This window comes from Anolis carolinensis, chromosome 4 (genome assembly GCF_035594765.1).
Source record: "Anolis carolinensis isolate JA03-04 chromosome 4, rAnoCar3.1.pri, whole genome shotgun sequence".
Classification (NCBI taxonomy): domain Eukaryota; kingdom Metazoa; phylum Chordata; class Lepidosauria; order Squamata; family Dactyloidae; genus Anolis; species Anolis carolinensis.
The window spans coordinates 173,839,764-173,859,391 of NC_085844.1; the positions used below are offsets into that span (position 1 = coordinate 173,839,764).

Here is a 19,628-nt window from a genome sequence, read left to right on the forward strand (position 1 = left end):
GAGTCTTTATAGCAGAGCTATAAGCAGTTCTAAATTGGTGCCCATAAGGCCAGCCAAATCTCATGAGTTCAGAGGCAGGTCCACCCCGCCCCCCCAAAAAAAGATTAAAACAAATACGTGTCCTACTAGAGAATCTGATAAGCCAATTGAGGGAGATTATTCAGAGCCAGCATCAATTATCTAGGATCTGATCAGTTCACACATAATAATAACAATAACTTTATTTTTATACCCCGCCCCATCTCCCCAAAGGGACTCGGGCGGCTTACATGGGGCCTAACCTGATAAAACAATCAATATCAGTAACACGACTATAAAACAATTATACCAGTAAAACATCAATAGCAATAAAACAATCATTAAAATCAGCAAGAAGCATACGAAAATCATACAGTATTAAAACAGGAGACTAATTCATAAAATCCAGAACAGAATGTGCCAGTAGAAATGGACAATAAAGTGCAAAATAGCATTGGCAACACAGCAAGCAAGCAGATATATGCCAAGAAAAAAAATTGCAATGCACTCCACATAAACCCAAGGAAAAATTAAATTAAAGCTTGACTTTGATTTTGATTTTGAATGTTATGTTTTAAATGTTTAATATGTATTAATTTTAAATTTTAATTGATTTTTTAGTCTCTGCTGTATATATTTTTAAGTAAATGGGTTCCTGGTTACACACCAAACTAATATATACCCACAAGTACAATGATATGCACTTGCAAATGGTCAATAAACATATATAAAGTATAAACTTATATTGAATGAAGTACAATCAGTAGAGAATTTACAATGTGATGTTAATGTTCCATACATCAAAATGAATATATGACTGAACAGTGTTTGCTCTATACATAAGTTTTCACTCATTCAATCAATCAGTTGAAACTTATTTAAACATCCACTTTGCTACTTGTAGTGTTCAGTTTGTAATTTGAACATCCAGTATGATTCTCTTTGTAAGAGTTTAATATTGTAGTCCATATGTTTAGATTGTGTCACCACTTCTAATATGTGAAATTTAAATGATTCCGGGCTGTGTTGTTGATCATGAAAGTGTTTGTAGAGTATTGATTCTCTAGACTGATTCCTGATTCTGCTTTTGTGTTCAATAATTCTGGATTTTACTGCCCGTTGAGTCTGACCAATGTATGCTAGATTACATTCACAGACAATCATATATATAACTCCCTTTGTACTACAAGTAGCAAAGTGGATGTTTAAATAACACCCCCGTGGTCTAAATGAACATAACTCATATAGTTGTTTCATGTGAGCCTGTACTTTGTTAACCTTAAAGGTAAAGGTTTTCCCCTGACATTAAGTCCAGTTGTGACCGACTCTGAGGGTTGGTGCTCATCTCCATTTCTAAGCTGAAGAGCCGGCGTTGTCCATAGACACCTCCAAGGTCATGTGGCCATCATGACTGCATGGAGTGCCATTACCTTCCCGCCGGAGCGGTACCTATTGATCTACTCACATTGGCATGTTTTCGAACTGCTAGGTTGGCAGAAGCTGGAGCTAATAGCAGGCGCTCACTCCACTGCCAGGATTTGAACCTGTGACCTTTCGGTCTGCAAGTTCAGCAGCTCAGTGTTTTAATACACTTCACCACCGGGGCTCCTTGTTAACCTTAAAAGGTAAAAAGGTAAAGGTTTCCCCTGACGTTGAATCCAGTCATGTCTGACTCTTGATCTACTCACATTTGCATGTTTTCGAACTGCTAGGTTGGCAGAAGCTGAAGCTAAGAACGGCCGCTCACTCCTCTCCCGGGGTTTGAACCTGGGACCTTTCCGTCTGTTAACCTTACCATACTACAAATTCCAATTATACTGTGAGCACCATCAGCGCCATCTGGTGTTTGTAAGCATATAATCAGTAACTCCCTATTGCTTTAAATGGATACATACAGTTCTACGGCTACTTGAAATCATCACCCCACCTGATGATGAAACTTTCCTTTATATTGTGGGGGATCCCATAGAATCTCGCTATAAGAATTAACAAAGAGTATTACATAAATTCACATACACTGTGAGTATACGGATATGTATATAAACTTTTTAAATTGAAATCTAAAAACTTCTTATTGCGTTATAGCCACTGTTTGTTCCTTTTGTTTAGAACCCACCTTGAAAAAAGATAAATGTAAAGTGTTTTTCATGTGAATGTACAATTGTAAGTACTTATAACAGATTTATAATTATATTTATGTGGATATGTTATACGCTCCTATTAATTCATTATAATTTTCTCAGATAAACACACCTGAAGAAGACTAAGTCGAAACCGGTCATGTGTGTGTGTTCTACATGCTCTTCAGTTTCAACTGATTGATTGAACGAGTGAAAACTTACGTATAGAGAAAACATTGTTCAGTCATATATTCATTTTGATGTATGGAACATTAACATCACATTGTAAATTCTCTACTAATTGTACTTGATTCAATATAAGTTTATACTTTATATCTGTTTATTGACCATTTACTAGTGCATATCATTGTACTTGTGGGTATATATTAGTTTGGTGTATATATTTTTAAAGCATCGAATGGTTGCCATATGTAAGCTGCCTTGAGTCCACTTCAGGGTAAAGAAAGGCAGGGTAGAAATAAGGTAAATAATAAGTAAATAAATAAATAAACAAACCCAAAAGGACCAGACATCATATAATATTAAATTCTACAAGCCACTGTCTCAAATAATTTCCACTAGTAGGAATTCCTCTGTTAGTCTGTAAGCAGGCAAAAGACATTTATTTCCATATTTTAGGCACTCCCACATGTTTTAGTTTACAGTTGGGGTAGTGGAATTTCTTATTAGAGGACTGCATGCAATCTTCACAGCCATTTATGTGGCCCCAAATCCCCCAAATAAACCCACATGCAGTTTAAAGAGGAATGTGTTTTATGTTTCCCTGAACATTTTAGGCACATTAAAATATTCAGAATTCTCATCCAGAGAACTCCAGTACAGAACTTCTTAAACTATGGGTTGGGACTCCAAATGGGGTCACCATAACTGTATGTCGAGGTCATCTTTCCTTACGTCTTTCCTCTTTAACCTGTGCACACATGTATACCTCTATGCCTTTCCTTCCCTACCACATATGCCTCTTTGCTTTTTCTTCTCTTCTGCATGTGTGTGCCCTCCTCTTTGCCTTTCCTTCTCTCCTGCTCATGTGCACAAGGGTAAAAGCGGAAGGCAGGAGAAGGAAAGGCAAAGATGTATGTGCACACATACAGAAAATAAGGAAAGGCAAAGCGATTCACGTGCAGGAGAGAAGCAAAGGTAGAAAAACGCATGTGCACATCCTGCCTGTCTGTGCGTGTTTCTTTGCCTTTCACTCTCTTTCATGTGCACACACACATCTCTCCCTGTCTTCCCTTTTCTCCCCCACACATGTGTGTGTCTCTCTCCTTTCCTCCCTCCTTTATATATTTGGGATCACATAAAAGGGGTCACAAGTTGTAAAAGGTCAAAAGCCCTGCTCTAATACACCACTAATCTACGAATCTCAGGATTCCATGGGATTTACCATGGAAGCTGTTGTGAAATCACAGTGGTTTTACAGTGCTACAAATAATCTGTATCTTTTCCCAGCTATTCTGTTATGCTGCGACAAGCACTGAATTCTGATTAAACCAAATCTTATATGCTTCTTCTTATATGCAACCCAAACTCAAGTGCAGCCTAGTTCCATAATAATAATAATAATAATAATAATAATAATAATAATAATAATAATAATAATAATATAAAAACCTCCCTTAGTCCTTAAAGCATGGAGATCACTGGATCCCAAGGAAGCCATTCCTCATATAGAGACCTACAAGATACCAGTTTGTTTCTGAGCACAAGCCAACATGCCGGTTTTGACCTATAAAGCCCTGTATGGCATAGGTCCAGTTATCAGACAGATGATACCTTCCTGTAGGAGTCTGCTTTAGGCCTTGACGTCTTCAGGCGATGTCCTTGTCACAACACACATTCCCCAACTATTATAAACACATCTGAAGGGATGTTTTCAGTAGCTGCTTGTTGGCTTTGGAATTTAATTTCTTTGGAAGTTAGAATGGCTCCTTCCTTGCTGTTACATCTCTTCTAAAAGTAATACTGAATACATGTTTTAAATTGTTTTTAACACAATTTCATCATACTTTATTGATAAACCTCTTTGCTTTTCTCTATTGTTTTGGTTTTAAAATGTAAACTTCATTGCATCTAGGTTGGGGAGGGGGGGGGGGAATGAATGAATGAAATGAACAAGTAAAGTAAATAAATGACATTTGAATAAATGCCAGTCTTCCTTAGAACAGAGCACTCTTGATAGTCCTGAGCCAAAGTCATGCCCTCATGCAACATCTTTTCCATAGAGAGAGTTTGGTCTCCTCAGCTAGTTCTGCAGCTACTCTATCTTTGTCCAGGGTTGTAGCTTTCTATGACTCTGTTGTCCAAAATGAAGGGGGAGCCTGTTTTTCCTCTTCCTTCAACTCAGGGAGTTTAAATTCCTCCTCATTGGGGGATTCCACTGGTGAGGGCGTGACACCAAGAAGCTTTGATGGATATAAAATCATACTGTACAGTTAGGCCTGGGATGCTGCAATTCCATGCTTCCTTGTATTCTGGATTTCTTAGATAGGATGTAAAATCTTTGTCTTGTTCCTTGTTAAAAGATATGTACATTTCAAATGTAAAGCATAGTACCCCTGTATTCACTAGAGGATTACTGCTCAGGAAGCAAACTTTCACCACACAATTCCATGAGTCTATATTGTTCTTCACATTTTGCAAAGCCAATTTCTTGCTGGATCTGGGGTACACTTTTTCACTGAACTTGGACTTCCTTGGGGTTTTTTATTCCATTGTAAACCCTCAGATACATACTGGAGGACACTATGGTGGCAGGCTTTTTGTGGCCACTATGGGCTCGGGTTAGCTTCAGTTTGCATTATATGGTCAGTGTAGAAGGATGCCTAGTAGGGCCTAGCAATTGGAAACCTCATCATAGCAGCTTGCTTCACACAGCTTGATATTTGCAATCAAAGATGTCAACATTTTTATGGCATAGTAGGTTTGAAGGTAAGTGGCATAAGTGAGTTAAAATTTACATTACACCATGAAATGCTAAAGTGGTACATGGTGTATTAGTGTTATTAATGGCTCTACACCATCCTAGCAAACAGCTGTACAGTGTTCCCTCACTTATCGCGGGGATTACTGTGTATACTCGAGTATAAGCCTAGTTTTTCAGCCCTTTTTAGGACTGAAAAAGCCCCTCTCGGCTTATACTCGAGTGAGGGTTCTGGCTGGCTTATACTCGAGTATATATAGTACATTTATTATTTTACTCTATTATTATTGTTAGTATTACATTTATTTTACTCTATTTTTATTATTAATAATACATTTATTATTTCACTCTGATAATATTGTTAGTATTACATTTATTATTTTACTCTTTTATTATTAAAAGGATACATAAGGGCATTTACATTGAAAAAGATGAGAATAATAATTTAATCAGAGTTGGAAGTCTTATCTTAAATTACAGTTTTATGTAAATACTCAAAAAAAATTAACCTACTGATGCCTCGATTAATGTAATTTTATTGGTTTCTATTTTTATTTCTGAAATTTACCCCTCAGCTTATACTTGAGTCAATATTTTCCCAGTTTTCTTGTGATAAAATTAGGTGCCTCGGCTTATATTCGGGTCAGCTTATACTCGAGTATATAAGGTATGTTCCAGGACCACCCGCAATAAGTGAAAATCCGCAAAGTAGGGACACTATATTTATTTTAATATTTATACATTATTTTAATATTTGTACTTTATTTTAGCAGTTACAATATACAGTACACCGGCAGAGAAGAAGAATGGAAGCTAAATAATGCTTTTTTATTTCCAACCCTTCCCTACCCTCCCCCCTCCCTTTATTTCTCCCTTTCCCCCCTTCCAAAACCCTTTGCACACCGCAAAAACCTACAAAACAGCTAAAATACCACAATAAATGATGTACATTAATATTTATTGAAACCCGCAAAACAGCGAGGGCGCAAAAAGCAAACCGCGAAGTACTGAGGGAACACTGTACTGCAAAATAGCCAAACTGTGTTTTTTCATTCCATCATTCTCTGGGATGCCATCATAATTCAAACCAATAGAATAAAAATGCTAGTTCCTCAGCACTTTTTCCTCCTCTAGCTGTTTTTGCAATGTTTGCTTTTCATATCCAAATGACTTGGAATATGTCTGTTCAATTTTATTTCCACTGTACCTAGGAGAGAGAACCACTCTATGCCCAGATCAGCAGACCTAAGAAATAGTTTGTGGTGCTTCAAGACTCAAAAGGAAAACTACAGCCTTGACAGGCCTTTGGCTCCCATATTTCCTGTGTTGATCCCATCTAATCAAGGAGAATTAACTTCACTGGATTAGTTCAGCAAGCAAGATGTTTTGGCAACCAGTGGCAACTCGATATGGAAAAAACGCTGCTTTACAAAAATAAATCCTCTTTTCCAAGCCAAACCGTTTACCCCTTCTTTAACATTTCAGTCCTCCAGACATCTTTTTTTACTCCTTGTCAACTTTTGCCATTACTACAGCACCACATAATGAAGAGTAGGTAATTCAAATTACTAAACAACTACTTGTTTAATAACAGAGAACAACACTCAGACAGCAAACATCATAATGTCAACAGCTATCGAGCTGTCTGGATGCACATTTGGATTATATGGTGTCTTTTTTTATCACCGTGACAGACTAATCTTGCTGTATCCCCCTCCCTTTAAGTCCCTCCATAATGGCATATTTGAAAGGGGGAAGTATTTGAGTGTTTCTTCCTTCTCCTTCCTTAAAAATTGGTGAACACATTCTGCAGCAATATGCCTCCTGTGAAACTAATACTTAGCTTGGAACCATGGAATATGCCATTCTGCTGATTATCCATCTTGGTTGGAAAATGTTGCCAAATGGACCTTTTAATTTCCACTACATCAAAGAGATTAAATGCTGCTTTTCTGTTTTGAATACCCCTGCTGTGGATAGACAAGGACATCAAATGTTTTGATGGGGAGGAAAAAAAGACTAGCAATGTGTTATTTCCTAGGGACCTCTTGAAACAAAGACCAGTAAAGGAATATTTTTTATTTCTTTGATATCTTGCTGCTGTAATGCTATGCAGACAAGTGTTTTTTCCTTCTCCGTGTGCCATTTTTTGAAGAGAAAAAAATTGTTTGCCAAATACTTCCAGTGTGCTTCTGGATTCAATTGGGGTGGACTTTATAAACAGGCTGGAGATGACATGAATTTTGAAATAATGAACAGATTCCGTGCTCAAATTGTTCATCTTTACCACTTTTTGTACATCAGAAAATAAACTCAAATGGGATTTTTATTTTATAACTTGAAATTAAAACTGTTAAACTCTTTTAATTGTTTAAGGGGAAATGGCTTTAAGGAGTTTGAATGAAATTTGTCAGGTTTTTTGTTTTGTTTTGTTTTTTTGTAAATATAAATGTTAGGATAATTCTTTTCATAATGCCATGACACTGTAGAGAAGGTAGCAAAAGTACTCTGGAAGCGTGGAAACCCCCCGTTTGTGGTTCTTGCATCACGTGGGTTTTTTTTTCTTCTTCTTCTTCACATGCTTATGATGTGGGCTGAAGCTTAAATGCTTATGCCAGTGCTGATGGGGGGATGGGTCACATGATTATCTTGCTTTTATCACACAAAAAATATGACTACTACATGCTCAACATTAAGGGGGGAGAGTCACATTTCATGACCATTTCATAATACTACACAAGAAGAACAACAAAAACTGTTTACATACAAACCAGAAACAACTTTTTAAAAACTCAGTTTTTTTAACATTTATGTAAGAGAAAAATGCAGTGTTTGGTTCCTATGCTTAGCACATGATTTGCATAAAGAATCTATATATTTTTGCCCTACAAAGAATTGTTATACAGGTCAAATGTGTTTTCCTGATGTTCCTATGCAGATATATTGAATTTTAATGGTTTAGCACTAAGAAAAAACATTAATGATCTCAACAAATTGTTTTAAGCATTATGTAGTTTTACTTTTACAATTAAAATGCCAAGATTCCTGTGTATTTTCCATTGATTTATGTAGGCCTGAAGTTATATATTTCCATATGTTTGAATGGTTTACTTGAAAGCATTTTTAAAAGTAGCTAAAGCTGAAATGAGGTGCTGATTTGGTAGTATTAACAACCAGGCTTTACTGAAGTAGATATGACAAAGAAATGTGTTTTTACATTGAGAGGGCTTTACTAGATGTGGATCTATTCTCATATCAACAGAAAAGAGAGGTGCACTCTCTGTTCTAATTTAACCCCCAACTTGTCATGGCTAGGATATCTGTGGTGAGATCCAAAATGTATTTTTTCTGTAAAATTTCAAATGTGTGGGACTTTCTGTTTTTGGCCTAATCCAGAACATTTCACAGGGCATTTATTTTTAAATCATTGGTTATTACTCTTCCTTTACAAAACTCAGTAGTATTTTTGGTCTTGGAATATTGGGCCATATAAAGATGGAATTCCAATTCTGAATTAATAAAATGTTATCATACAGTGTGGCCACTAGATTTTCAGTTACCAAGTAAAGCATTTAATCCACAGTTTCATCAGTTCACTGAAGACATTTACAATTATAGGGTTTTGCTGGACTTTCCAAGAATATGGGGCAAGGGACACATTGTACCAATCACTACAAAAGGAATAAAGTTTGGATTTCAAGAACAGAATTCACCAGGAATTTGGCTTAATATTCTTGAAACAAGAAGATCTGCCTCATCATTAGATAATTTTTTTGCTATGGCAAAGAAGCAACAGATTTTGGAAACCTATACCGTGTCAGTCTTGTTGATAAGTAATAGGTCCATGGAAGCCAACAAGCTTTTCCTTTCTCATTCTACACTATCACTAAATTTGTCACTTTAAATTTTAAACCAGGGAACCCCACCCACCATTCTGTATTGTCTGCAGTAATTTCTTGATTCCTACTACTGGTATGTCATTCAAATATTTTGACAGCCATTCAGTTGTCTGAGAATAATCAAATAATGATCAAATAATGTACTGGGCACCTTCTTTGCAAAGATGTTTACTCTCTATTTTGATTCGTTTTGATTTCCGCATTCAAACATGTATTTTTTTAATAAATGAAAAGATAAAATTGACTGTTTTGCAGTACATTTCTAGTTCTACTTTAACTTTACCTCAGAGGAAAACCATTTGTTAACATTTGTTGAGCATCTTTTTTTCTTAACTTTATGTATAATGCATTCAGCAGAAAAACAATACATTTTTAGAAATTTTCCATTAATTTCTGTAACACACCATGTAATACTGTTACAAATAAAACATTTAAAATCATCAGAATTTTTTCTTCTCTTTCTTTTGCAGAATGAATATGACAGAACACAAAGTTGCTTAAGTACCATAACATACTGCATTTTTCAAATGCCACAGTTTTAAACTTCCATCCATCAAACTTGCATATACTATATTTACTATTTCTATCATGCTATTTTTCTTTACAGTTTATTTCCTTTTTAGTACACCTATTTTTATCAAAAGCCATAAACAATTAAACATTCTGAATAGAATTGGTAATAAAGTATGACCCCCTACAACTATAAGCCCAGTATCCACTTAGGGATTGTCTATGTCCTTCAGGCAATTCTGTAGTAGCCTTCTGCTGGAAGTTACTATAGACTCACCCTAGAGACCCCACTTTGATGGAGAAATGTTTGTACGACCCTGGTTATATTGCTATATAGAATAGGTATATAAAGCAAGCATTTATTTATAATAAAGAATTTTAAACCAGTTCTTTGGTAGGCATATAATTTCACAGTTCATTTAAAATGAAAACCAGGTTGCATGCTAATGAAATGGATGTACATGTTTATATTTACATAAAGAATTTAATCTTGGCTGAATAGTCCTTGAAGTAGAGCAACATTTTTCAAGCCATGATGCAATGTTTTGCTTGCAACCTGAGTGGCAGAAAACAGTTTGTTGGTTCTTCTTTTTTTCTTCCTGAATTAAGAGATCACAACTAGTTGCTTTGGGAGTCCATGCCTCCAATTTAAAAGGTTCCAGGTTGCAGAGTGGCCCATGTGCCTGAAATGCACCCATAGCCACTCCCTCTTGGAAGAGACCCACAAAGACAATCTTATCCAGCCCCATTTTTGCCATGCAGGAGCCCCTCCCCCCCCCCAAAAAAAAGAAATCTGTAGAAAAGGAAGGTACTTTTTTCATGGAGGTGGGAAGGGTGGAGGCTGGCTGAAATTTTGCCTGCTCATGGAGCTCTTGAGTCTTTGCTGCCAGACATACTTGGTCCCTTCCTGGCTCCCTTTCCTCCCCCATCCCAGATATCCATCCTCTCCTCCAACAGACTACTTGTCCTCACCCCTCCCTTGCCCCATTTATCATTTAGTTAGAGAGAGTCAAGGGAACCTCCATTGCTTGGCTGCTGGGTTCCCCACTGCTTTACTCATTTGCCTCATGTTTGCATCCCACTTTAAATCCTGTGGCTACCCCCAGTAGAATTCTGGTGTTTGTGGTTTAGTGAATGTCTTTAACATTCTCAGCCAGAGAGGTCCTGGGCTTCACTAAATTACAGCAGGAGGCAGCCGCAGGATTTAAAGTGATATGCACACTCCATACCTACGGATGAGATCCTTAGTCTTCTTTATAGAAGAAAAAGTGGTGGTGGTGGGAGCAGGGGGGAGTGCCCATTGCGACCCCCAGATTTGGTTAACAGGACCCCAGGTTTAAGATACCTTTCTAGGAATTGTCTAAATCCTCTAGAGCAATTCTACGATAATTTCCAGCAGATGTTAATGTCAGCAAAGTCTGCTATTATCTGTAGTTTCCTGTTCCAGTGGTAAGTTTTGAAACATATCCTCTATGAATATAGGGTTATACTGTATAACAACCAACTATATGAAAATCCTGCTTTCATAACTTGTTCCCTGAGGAGTTAAAGATTATTTTGTGTGTGTGTGTGTGTGTGTGTGTATTTGTATATATAATGCTGATAGCTCTTAAGACTGTTTTTAGATGTCTGCATAAGCCATAGATTGAAACTCAAGCATATGTGTTTGTAATACTCTGAAAAGGAACAAGGATTTGTGGTTTGGGCATAGTTGACAAATATTGTTGTCTTTTCCTCCAATCAATGATCCTCCATGCTCAGACCAGTAACTAGGCAATTTGAAACTTTTATTTCAGTAGACACTGAGCTTAAAATGAAAGTGCTCATGAAGGTACAATTTTCTCCTCAAAACAAAATTGTGTGGAAACAGAATTTTATGCATACATTTGACTTCTGTTATCTTATCCATGAGACAGTGAGAAATAAGGCAAGATGGCCTGGTGTGATACACTGATTAGGACAAACATTACCTATTGCATTCTGAAATTATTCTGCTCAAGGAAAAGGATAAAAGCCATCAATGGAACAAATGTCCAGCAATTAAAGTTCCTCATCCCATTTCCAGATAGTCTTTATCTCAATGAAAATGCTGCCTTACAGCCCATCTATTGGGTTCAAAAAAATTATCAAGAAACTCCCAAAACAAATGATATGTTAAAAAGCTATGAGGCATTAGCATAGGAAGCTTTTTTAAATGTCCATTACTTGCTATCTTTATAATCCTATTTCATAGCAATCTTCGACCCAACAGCATGTCCCTGTGTTTATGTTACTAAAAGTGGGTGTAAATTGCACATTTAAATTGGCAGAGAGATCTCATAGCGGATGAAATCAGTTCTTATACTTGTTTCATTAAATCCATCATAATTAAGCCACTGTTGCACAGGGTTATGAACTTAGATAATATGAACTTACATAATGCAAGCCCTATTTTAAGTTTGGTTTTACTGGATGGCTTAAAACAAGTCCTTCGTTGCTCCAAAATAATTTTGTCAAATAGGGATAAAGCATACTTTGCATGGTTCAGATAAATGGAAACAAAGCTATTTTACCCGTGTTTAAGTCCAACGTCGAATTACATTTCAGTGGGCTTTTGTGGGTAGTGGTCAGTTTCTTTTTCTGTTGTTTTCTTATGATACAACAAGTCTCAGTTTAGTCATCTTGGCATCTAGGAAGAATTTGGCTTCTTCTAGGATGATTTTGTCTTTTTAGCTTTCACATATAAGCAAATCCATGCTCAACATTCTACAACAAAGACTTTTACAATATAATAATAATAAATAATAAAATAAAACTTCATTTATACCTCACCACCATCTCCCCGTGGGGACTCAGGGCGGCTTACATGGGGCAGAGGCCCAAACAACATAAGGACAAGATAAATGACAACATAATACAAATCATAATATAAAAAGATAAAACAGTAATACAATATGAAACAAGAGTATTATAACAGTTAAAACCAGTCAATTAAAACACATAAATGGTAAGGACATAATAAATACAGGCTAGATTATTAAAAACTATCTGGGGCTGATTAGTTAATGACTGTTTCACCGAAGGCCTACCGAAACATCCAAGTCTTCAGTTGCTTCCTGAAGGAGGGTAGCGAGAGAGCTAACCTAATCTCCCTGGGGAGGGAGTTCCAGAGCCGGGGGGCCACGGCCGAGAAGGCCCTTTCTCTTGTCCCCACCAAACGCAGTTGTGCGGAATGAGAAATGCCAGATGTCAATACTAGGTTCAAGAACGGGAGAGGAATTAGGGATCCTATTGCAAACATATATTTCAAAATGGCACACACCAAAGAATTTCAAAAGAAAATAGTCTGTATTTTATAGATTATAGCAAAGCCTTTGTGTATGTAATAAAAATTATGAATTGCTCTTAAAGAAATGAATGTGCCACAATACTTCATGGCCCTTAGGCTTTGCTAAATCAGTAGGACATTGTAGAAAACTTGGAATGCTTACGTTCATTATGTTCAAATGAGTATTAACACTGCTTTCTTCAGTCATCTGGTGTGAAGGCTAGTTGCCATTATACTATGTACAGATATGAACCTAGTTATGTCAGTTGTTTGTAATATCTTCACACTGGAATGTATAACGCTTTTCCAGTCATTCACATTCTAGGTTAGTTTTCATGGCAATATAAACCTGAAAATGACTTTGTGGAACAATAAAGTAAAATATTTTTTATTTGCAACAGATTTTGAATTGTAGTACAGTTTAGCATCAGGAATACACTGGGGCTCACATTTTCATGTGGGCCTGAAAGGCAGAGGAACCCTTTTTCCTCATAGTGAAGCCAAAATGTTGTGTAGCCATCTCTAGAGCAGTAGTTCTCAACCTGTGGGTCACCAGATATTTTGGCCTTCAACTCCCAGAAAAACCTAACAGCTGGTAAACTGGCTAGGATTTCTAGGAGTTGTAGACCAAAACACCTGGGGACTCACAGGTTGAGAACCACTGCTCTAGAGGTCATCAAACCTTTTTGAGGAATATCCATTTTCTGTCATTACAACCTTGGCTGCCATTGCTTACCTTCTGTGTAAACAATGATCCACACATTTGTCAGTAAATGACGCTTAGGAAGTTAGTAATGATTAACAGTGAAATTGATAATTGCAAAGTTCAAGATACAGAGAAAACCATCTTTGCTAGTCAAAGGACCAACGGAACCAGAAACAGAAAAAAAACTTTTGGACAGTCTAAAACATCTTGTGTTAAGTTTAGTGTTGCTGAGAGGTTTTTTTTATTCGTGAAGCCATCTGCTGAGAGACAAGTTGGCAGAATTCTGATTTTCCTGAGCACTTTCTATAATAAGCTGCTTGTCATGGTAAATGCTGACTCTTAAATTATTGTTCCTCCATCACTTGTTTCAAAGAGCAATAATAAGTAGTCAAGCTTTCATCTTCATGTCTGAGCACGGCCATGTAGTCTGAATTGCACATAATGAGTACATACATGTGAGGAAGTGCCTGAGTTACAAACATCTGACATACAAATGACTCATATTTAAGAACAGGGGCAAGGCAACAGGGTGTGAAAGAAATCTATGCCTAGGAAGGGAAATTCACTCCTGGAAGAGTTATCATGGGGAAAATTGTTCTCCCCTGGAACTTTTATCACCAATTCTTGTTTCCACACCAAGCCAGATTTTTCAAAATCCAATCATCAGAGGGATAGAAAGTGAGATGAAATGTGAACAGTCTGCAAAATAAACACTGAATGTTCACCCTTCCCTCCCTCCCCCCTTTATATATATTTGTCTGAAGTTGCACGTAAAAACAAACCTATCTTTTCTTAACTTGGGAACTGCCTGTATAAGGATCTTATAAACCTAATATTTAAACACATGCCATGTAGATGTCAACTTTGTCTGAACACACATTTGAGGCCAACCTTTTTACACAAAGTATGCAATACTCATTATATGTTTTCTGGTACTCATTGTTAGCAATGCAGGTAAAATCTTAATATTATTTGGAATCCAGTTAGATGTACATGCAGACTTTAATGAGACTCTCATGTAACATGCATGCTTCACTTACAATAGGTTCCATTTTGTTAAATTGCCTTCACACTTGGGTAATTGTGTGTCTATCTCCTGCTTTAAGTGCTCAGGGCCAGCATAAATTACTTTAAGGGACATTTTAAAGAACAAGTCTGTAAATAGTTCCCGTGCTCTCTATTTCTCAAACTTCCCCTCAACAATTTTCCAGTAGCCCAGCAGAAGGCTCTGTGATACCAGTAAAATCTGATTTAAGTTTGTCAGAGGCAGGTTTATCTTCTGTTTGCCTGGTGGAAACACTAGCTATTAATTTACCTTGCTTCCCTAGCAGCTTTCAAATGCTGTAGCAAACAACATTAGAAAAGGATGTTTGCTATAGATTATCCACATTGCTTTAAAACCATGAGTGAAACATCTCTGCTGTCTCTTTTGTGCCCAGCAAGATTATTTCTGATCTATGGAATTATAAGCTCCCTAAATTTGCATTGCTCCAGGTAAGAGAATGTTGTTTTCAAAACAAAAAACCTGTACAATGACATGATAGATAATGACATTCAGTGGTAACCTTCTGTTTTTGTTTTCATGCAGTTCTTCTCTCTTTTTTGAGCTATTTCTATAATAACAGCAAAAAGAAAGAAAATTGAAATATCTGTATTCCAAAGTGATGTGCATTTCAATAAGCCTAATGGCTTGGGAATAGAAAAATATGTGACGCCCTAGTATTCAGTATTTTCCCCTTTGTGCCTACTTAAAGAAGGTTACTCTAAAATGTAAGCTATAAAGGGGGATGATATCATCAGAATAAATTGGGAGTGTAGATCACTTAAAGAAGTGAGGAAGGAGCATCAATACGTACTATTCTTTCTGACGTCTATTTAAGGTTCATTGCATGGGCTCGATTAAGACTATATTAATTGCATGTGTAGCCTCAGATGCAAGTTGGGGAAATGAACTATGGGACGGTGACTATATGTGTACATTTCTTTCATTATCATAGGTCACCTATATGTAATTACAAACAAGCATAAGTTCCTATTAGTATGTAACCCACTTGTCTTTAGAGTCCTTACTTGATGGAAACGACCATGTATCTAGTACTGGAGACTCACAGTATGATTGTTTTGGATTATCTCAACTTGCAGGTATACATTACATATGATGAAGTCCAAGATTTTACGGCCTCCATGATAAATGTGGAGGCATCTCAATATGCCGTAAGCTCAACACAAGCAGCAAGATTCATTCTGTATGTGCTTTTCTCAGTAGAAGAGGAAATGAAGGTGTTGGGTTGGCATCTATTGTCTTCTCATAGTGAAATAATTTCTTGCATTTTAAACTTTCAATAGCTTTATCATTCTGTGAGTGGATAAATCAGTTAAAATGGTCCTTTACTGGAGATGAGTAGATTCTAATGAATTTTAGAAGGTCCTAATGAATTTTTTTTTTCCAAGTATCGTTGATTCAATGTCCTGATCAGTCTTGGAAGCTGTTATTACAGTTTCCCCAAAATGTTCCTTATGTTGCAGAAACTGGATAGTACATTCAAGCTGAGGGCATGTAGCAGAACTATGTATGCATCAAGCACATCTTTATACCTATTAAATTGGGGTGATAGTAAAGAAGCATTTTCCTCATAATGCCACTTCATTCCACAGTGTCATTCAGTGAAGCCTTTCCATGTGTTCAGGAATCCATTGCAATTGATTCAGAGAAAGGGTTAATTGTACTGCTGATGACATGCTGTTTACAAGACACTTGGAAGATTTTATTCAAAAATACCTGACCTAAAAGATTAATGTGCTCATACCTGACATTACTTAGTATAATTCTAGTAATGAAGGTATCCAGAATGTCATCTAGTCCAGATAATAATAATAATAATAATAATAATAATAATAATAATAATAATAAACAACAACAACAACAACAACAACTTTATTTTTATACCCCGCTTCCATCTCCCCGAAGGGACTCGGGGCAGCTTACATGGGGCCAAGCCCAAGTGTTTACAGACATAGTAATAAAACACATCAATATAAAAACAGATTAATAAACATAATAAAATCACACTGAAATAAAACCTGGTGTGATAAAAAAAAACCTGAGGAAGTTCATAAACAATGAACTGGGCTGGAGAAAGTGCATATAGTGAGGAATGTAAACTAGAGAAAGAAGTAAGTAACCCGGGACTATTATTATTGGTAAGGGGCTTGAGATGAGATAAACATAGGAACTATTTCCAACTGAAGGAGTAGAATAAAGTGCAACAGATATATTATTGATCACCAGGACGAACCCTACCATGAGGGTGAGAATCATTCACCAAAGGCCTGTTGGAAGAGCCAGATATATTCAACTGATTTTTTTATATCTAAGGCATGTGGATGTAATCATGGAACTTGATCTTTTTTGGATAATCATATGCATGCTTGATTCTTGGCTTGCTTTGCTTATTACATCCAATGGGGGAGGGTGCCTGACTTGATCAAGGAGACTGCAAAGACTTATTTGAGAAAGGAAATTGTGACACCCTCTTTAAAAGAGGAAGCCAGCTTCTTGGGAGACCTAACCTAGCTCCAAGAGGATGAAAAGATCTATGGGCAAATTACACTTTCTCACACACCTCTATGGAAGGCAAAGTCAAATCCACTCTGAAGAAATCTTGCCAAGAAAGGAATGACTTGATTATTTCCTCTCTACATTCCTGAGTCTATAGATAAGTGGTTCTCGACCTGTGGTTCCCCAGATGCTTTGGCATTTAACTTCCAGTAAACTGGCTAGGATTACTGGGAGTTGTAGGCCAAAATACCTGGGCACCCACAGGTTGAGAACCACTTATCTATAGATGCAGCTGCCTGGGACAAAAGGGTTATGTATCCTAGTGTAGATAAAACTTTCATTTCCTTGAAAAAACTCAGAACCATTCTATTTCACTTGTTCAGACAACTGCATTTGTGACATCTGATGCTTTGTGGTCACTTAGGTTTCCCTTTTTCTTTTGTCTCATCAACTAGTGTCACCCTTTTACTAGTGGAACTTGTGATAGAAAGAGAGTTGAAAAGAGTATGGTTCTAGCCCTGATTATTTGGAAACAAATATTTTACTTAGAATTCTTCCTATGTTTTCTTGGTCCTGGTTATGTAGAATCTGTTCTGAACTCATCATAAGCAAAGTGATTGGAAACTTTCATTAGCTTCCAGTAGGGAAAAATCAATTCATTGTTTAGTAATTAAAAATCATTTTATACCCTTAGGACTGCTGGAAAATAGATTGTACATAGTAAACGAGATATAGTACTACAACAGTCACTTGATAGTATATTACATTCAAGCAAATAGGAATTGTGGGTCATATGACTGAGGATGATTTAAAAGCCCTGAGTTCATAGATCTAATTCAAGATATAAACAATAATAAACTGTAAAATAAAATTATATGTTTTCAAAATGAAATAAAACTTACAGTAAGATGGGAAATAATGCTTATTTCTGTATATTTCCACTTTATAGTTGAAAAGTTATCTCCTACCTCTCTAATTTCAAAATCCCTTTATGAAATGTGGTTCAGTGGTGCTATTTGCAGTTTTGCATCATGGTAAATCTGAGAATGGAAGATTTCTGTGGTGTCTCCATTCCCTTTATGCCCTGAGCCTGTGCTCAATTTGCTTAATGCTTAATCCAGCCCTGCTGATTGTTTAGTAGTCCATACATGGTTATGTGGATATTGGCTACCTGTGTCATTTGCACATGACTAGAATCCTTCAAAGTGTGTAATTAGGTGCTTGGTTTGGGTCCAGGTTACCTACAGGATCATCTTTTCCTGTGCAATCCACCCTGAACTTAGTTCCTCTGGGGGCATCTATTCCAGACACCTTCAGCTCAAGGACCTTTTCATCAGCTTCCCCAAGACTGTGGAATGACCTGCCAAAAGAGCTCTGACAGCTAGATCAGCTCTCAGAATTTAAGATGCAATCGAGCACCCATCTGGTCAATGTCAAGTTGTGAATTTTAATCTGCATTTTATCAGTGGATTTTAACTTGTATTTTAACTCTGTGTATCTTGTTGCATGTCTTTTAATAGTGTTTATACCTTGAATAATAATAATAATAATAATAATAATAATAATAATAATAATAATAATAATACTTTATTTATACCCCGCCACCATCTCCCCAACGGGGACTCGGGGCGGCTTACATGGGGCCATGCCCAAAACAATACAAAATAAATAGCATATAAAAACAACACTTCAGAACACAATGAACAGTACAATAAATAAAAATAAATAGTGTTTATATCTTGTTTTAATGATATATCCAACCTCGAGCTGCAGGGAGAGGCTGGTAATAATTTTGTATCATCATCATCATCATCATCATCATCATCTCTTAAATGAATGAATGAATTTTAAATGAATTAAAAGACTTATGAGGACTCTACTGTAATATTTCATTAGAAAATATGCCCCAGAATGGCCAGTACCCCAACATGTTTCCTTCCTTTCCCTCTTTACTAGAATAAGCATGACTCAATTGTACAAACAACAGTACATTCATGAGCAACAATATATATGTAATCTTATCTGACATCTAGTTTTTTACATGAATTACTAGAGAATTGAGTGACAATGAGGAAGGAGGAAATGTCTGTTATATAAAATATATATTCATGGATGTATTTGGAGGCTGTCTCAAGAACAGTGGTTGCCTATTCTAACAACAAATTATATTATTATTATTATTATTATTATTATTATTATTATTATTTATACCCTGCTTTCTCTCTCTACAAAAGATACTCAAAGCGGCTTACAGCACAACCAATGCAATACAATTTAAAAACTAAAAATATACAAACATTAAATTAGAATCCAATATTAATGTATTTAAAATAAACAGAATCCTTAAAAAGTGATTAAAATGTATTCATATTACTTTATTTTAAGTTGTTCTCAACTACATCATTTGACTAATTCCTAAAAGGTTGACCAACAGCTGTTGGCTTCCATATTGGAAAATAAAGTCAGAAACATTATTTGAGGAGATGGGTAAACGTTATCTGCATTGCCTGTTCCTGCTTCCAATTCCTTATTAGCAGTCAGGCTTACTATTCTTTTGAACAACTTACA

At 36.4% G+C, this 19,628-nt stretch overlaps 2 protein-coding genes across 20 annotated transcripts in view; both read left to right on the forward strand.

The window, feature by feature from the left end:
* dab1 (DAB adaptor protein 1) overlaps positions 1 to 9,418 on the forward strand; it is an 861,244-nt gene extending 851,826 nt beyond the window's left edge. For all 17 annotated transcript variants that reach the window (XM_062979600.1, XM_062979599.1, XM_062979591.1 and 14 more), the window contains one exon: positions 6,291 to 9,418. Coding sequence is in view for 1 of the 17 variants with exons in the window: in XM_062979592.1 (XP_062835662.1) it covers positions 6,291 to 6,335 (45 nt within the window). In the remaining 16 variants the exon portion in view is untranslated. The remainder of the gene's footprint in view (positions 1 to 6,290) is intronic.
* A 1,460-nt stretch (positions 9,419 to 10,878) lies between these two features.
* c8b (complement C8 beta chain) overlaps positions 10,879 to 19,628 on the forward strand; it is a 37,131-nt gene continuing 28,381 nt past the window's right edge. Inside the window, exon 1 of one of the 3 annotated variants that reach the window (XM_008109382.3) lies at positions 10,879 to 10,937. In XM_008109382.3, coding sequence (XP_008107589.2) covers positions 10,888 to 10,937 — 50 coding nt within the window. In that variant the 5' untranslated portion in view covers positions 10,879 to 10,887. Of the gene's footprint in view, positions 10,938 to 14,808; positions 14,996 to 19,628 lie in introns of those variants that run through there. The other 2 variants (XM_062979583.1, XM_003220174.4) reach the window with 2 other exon arrangements.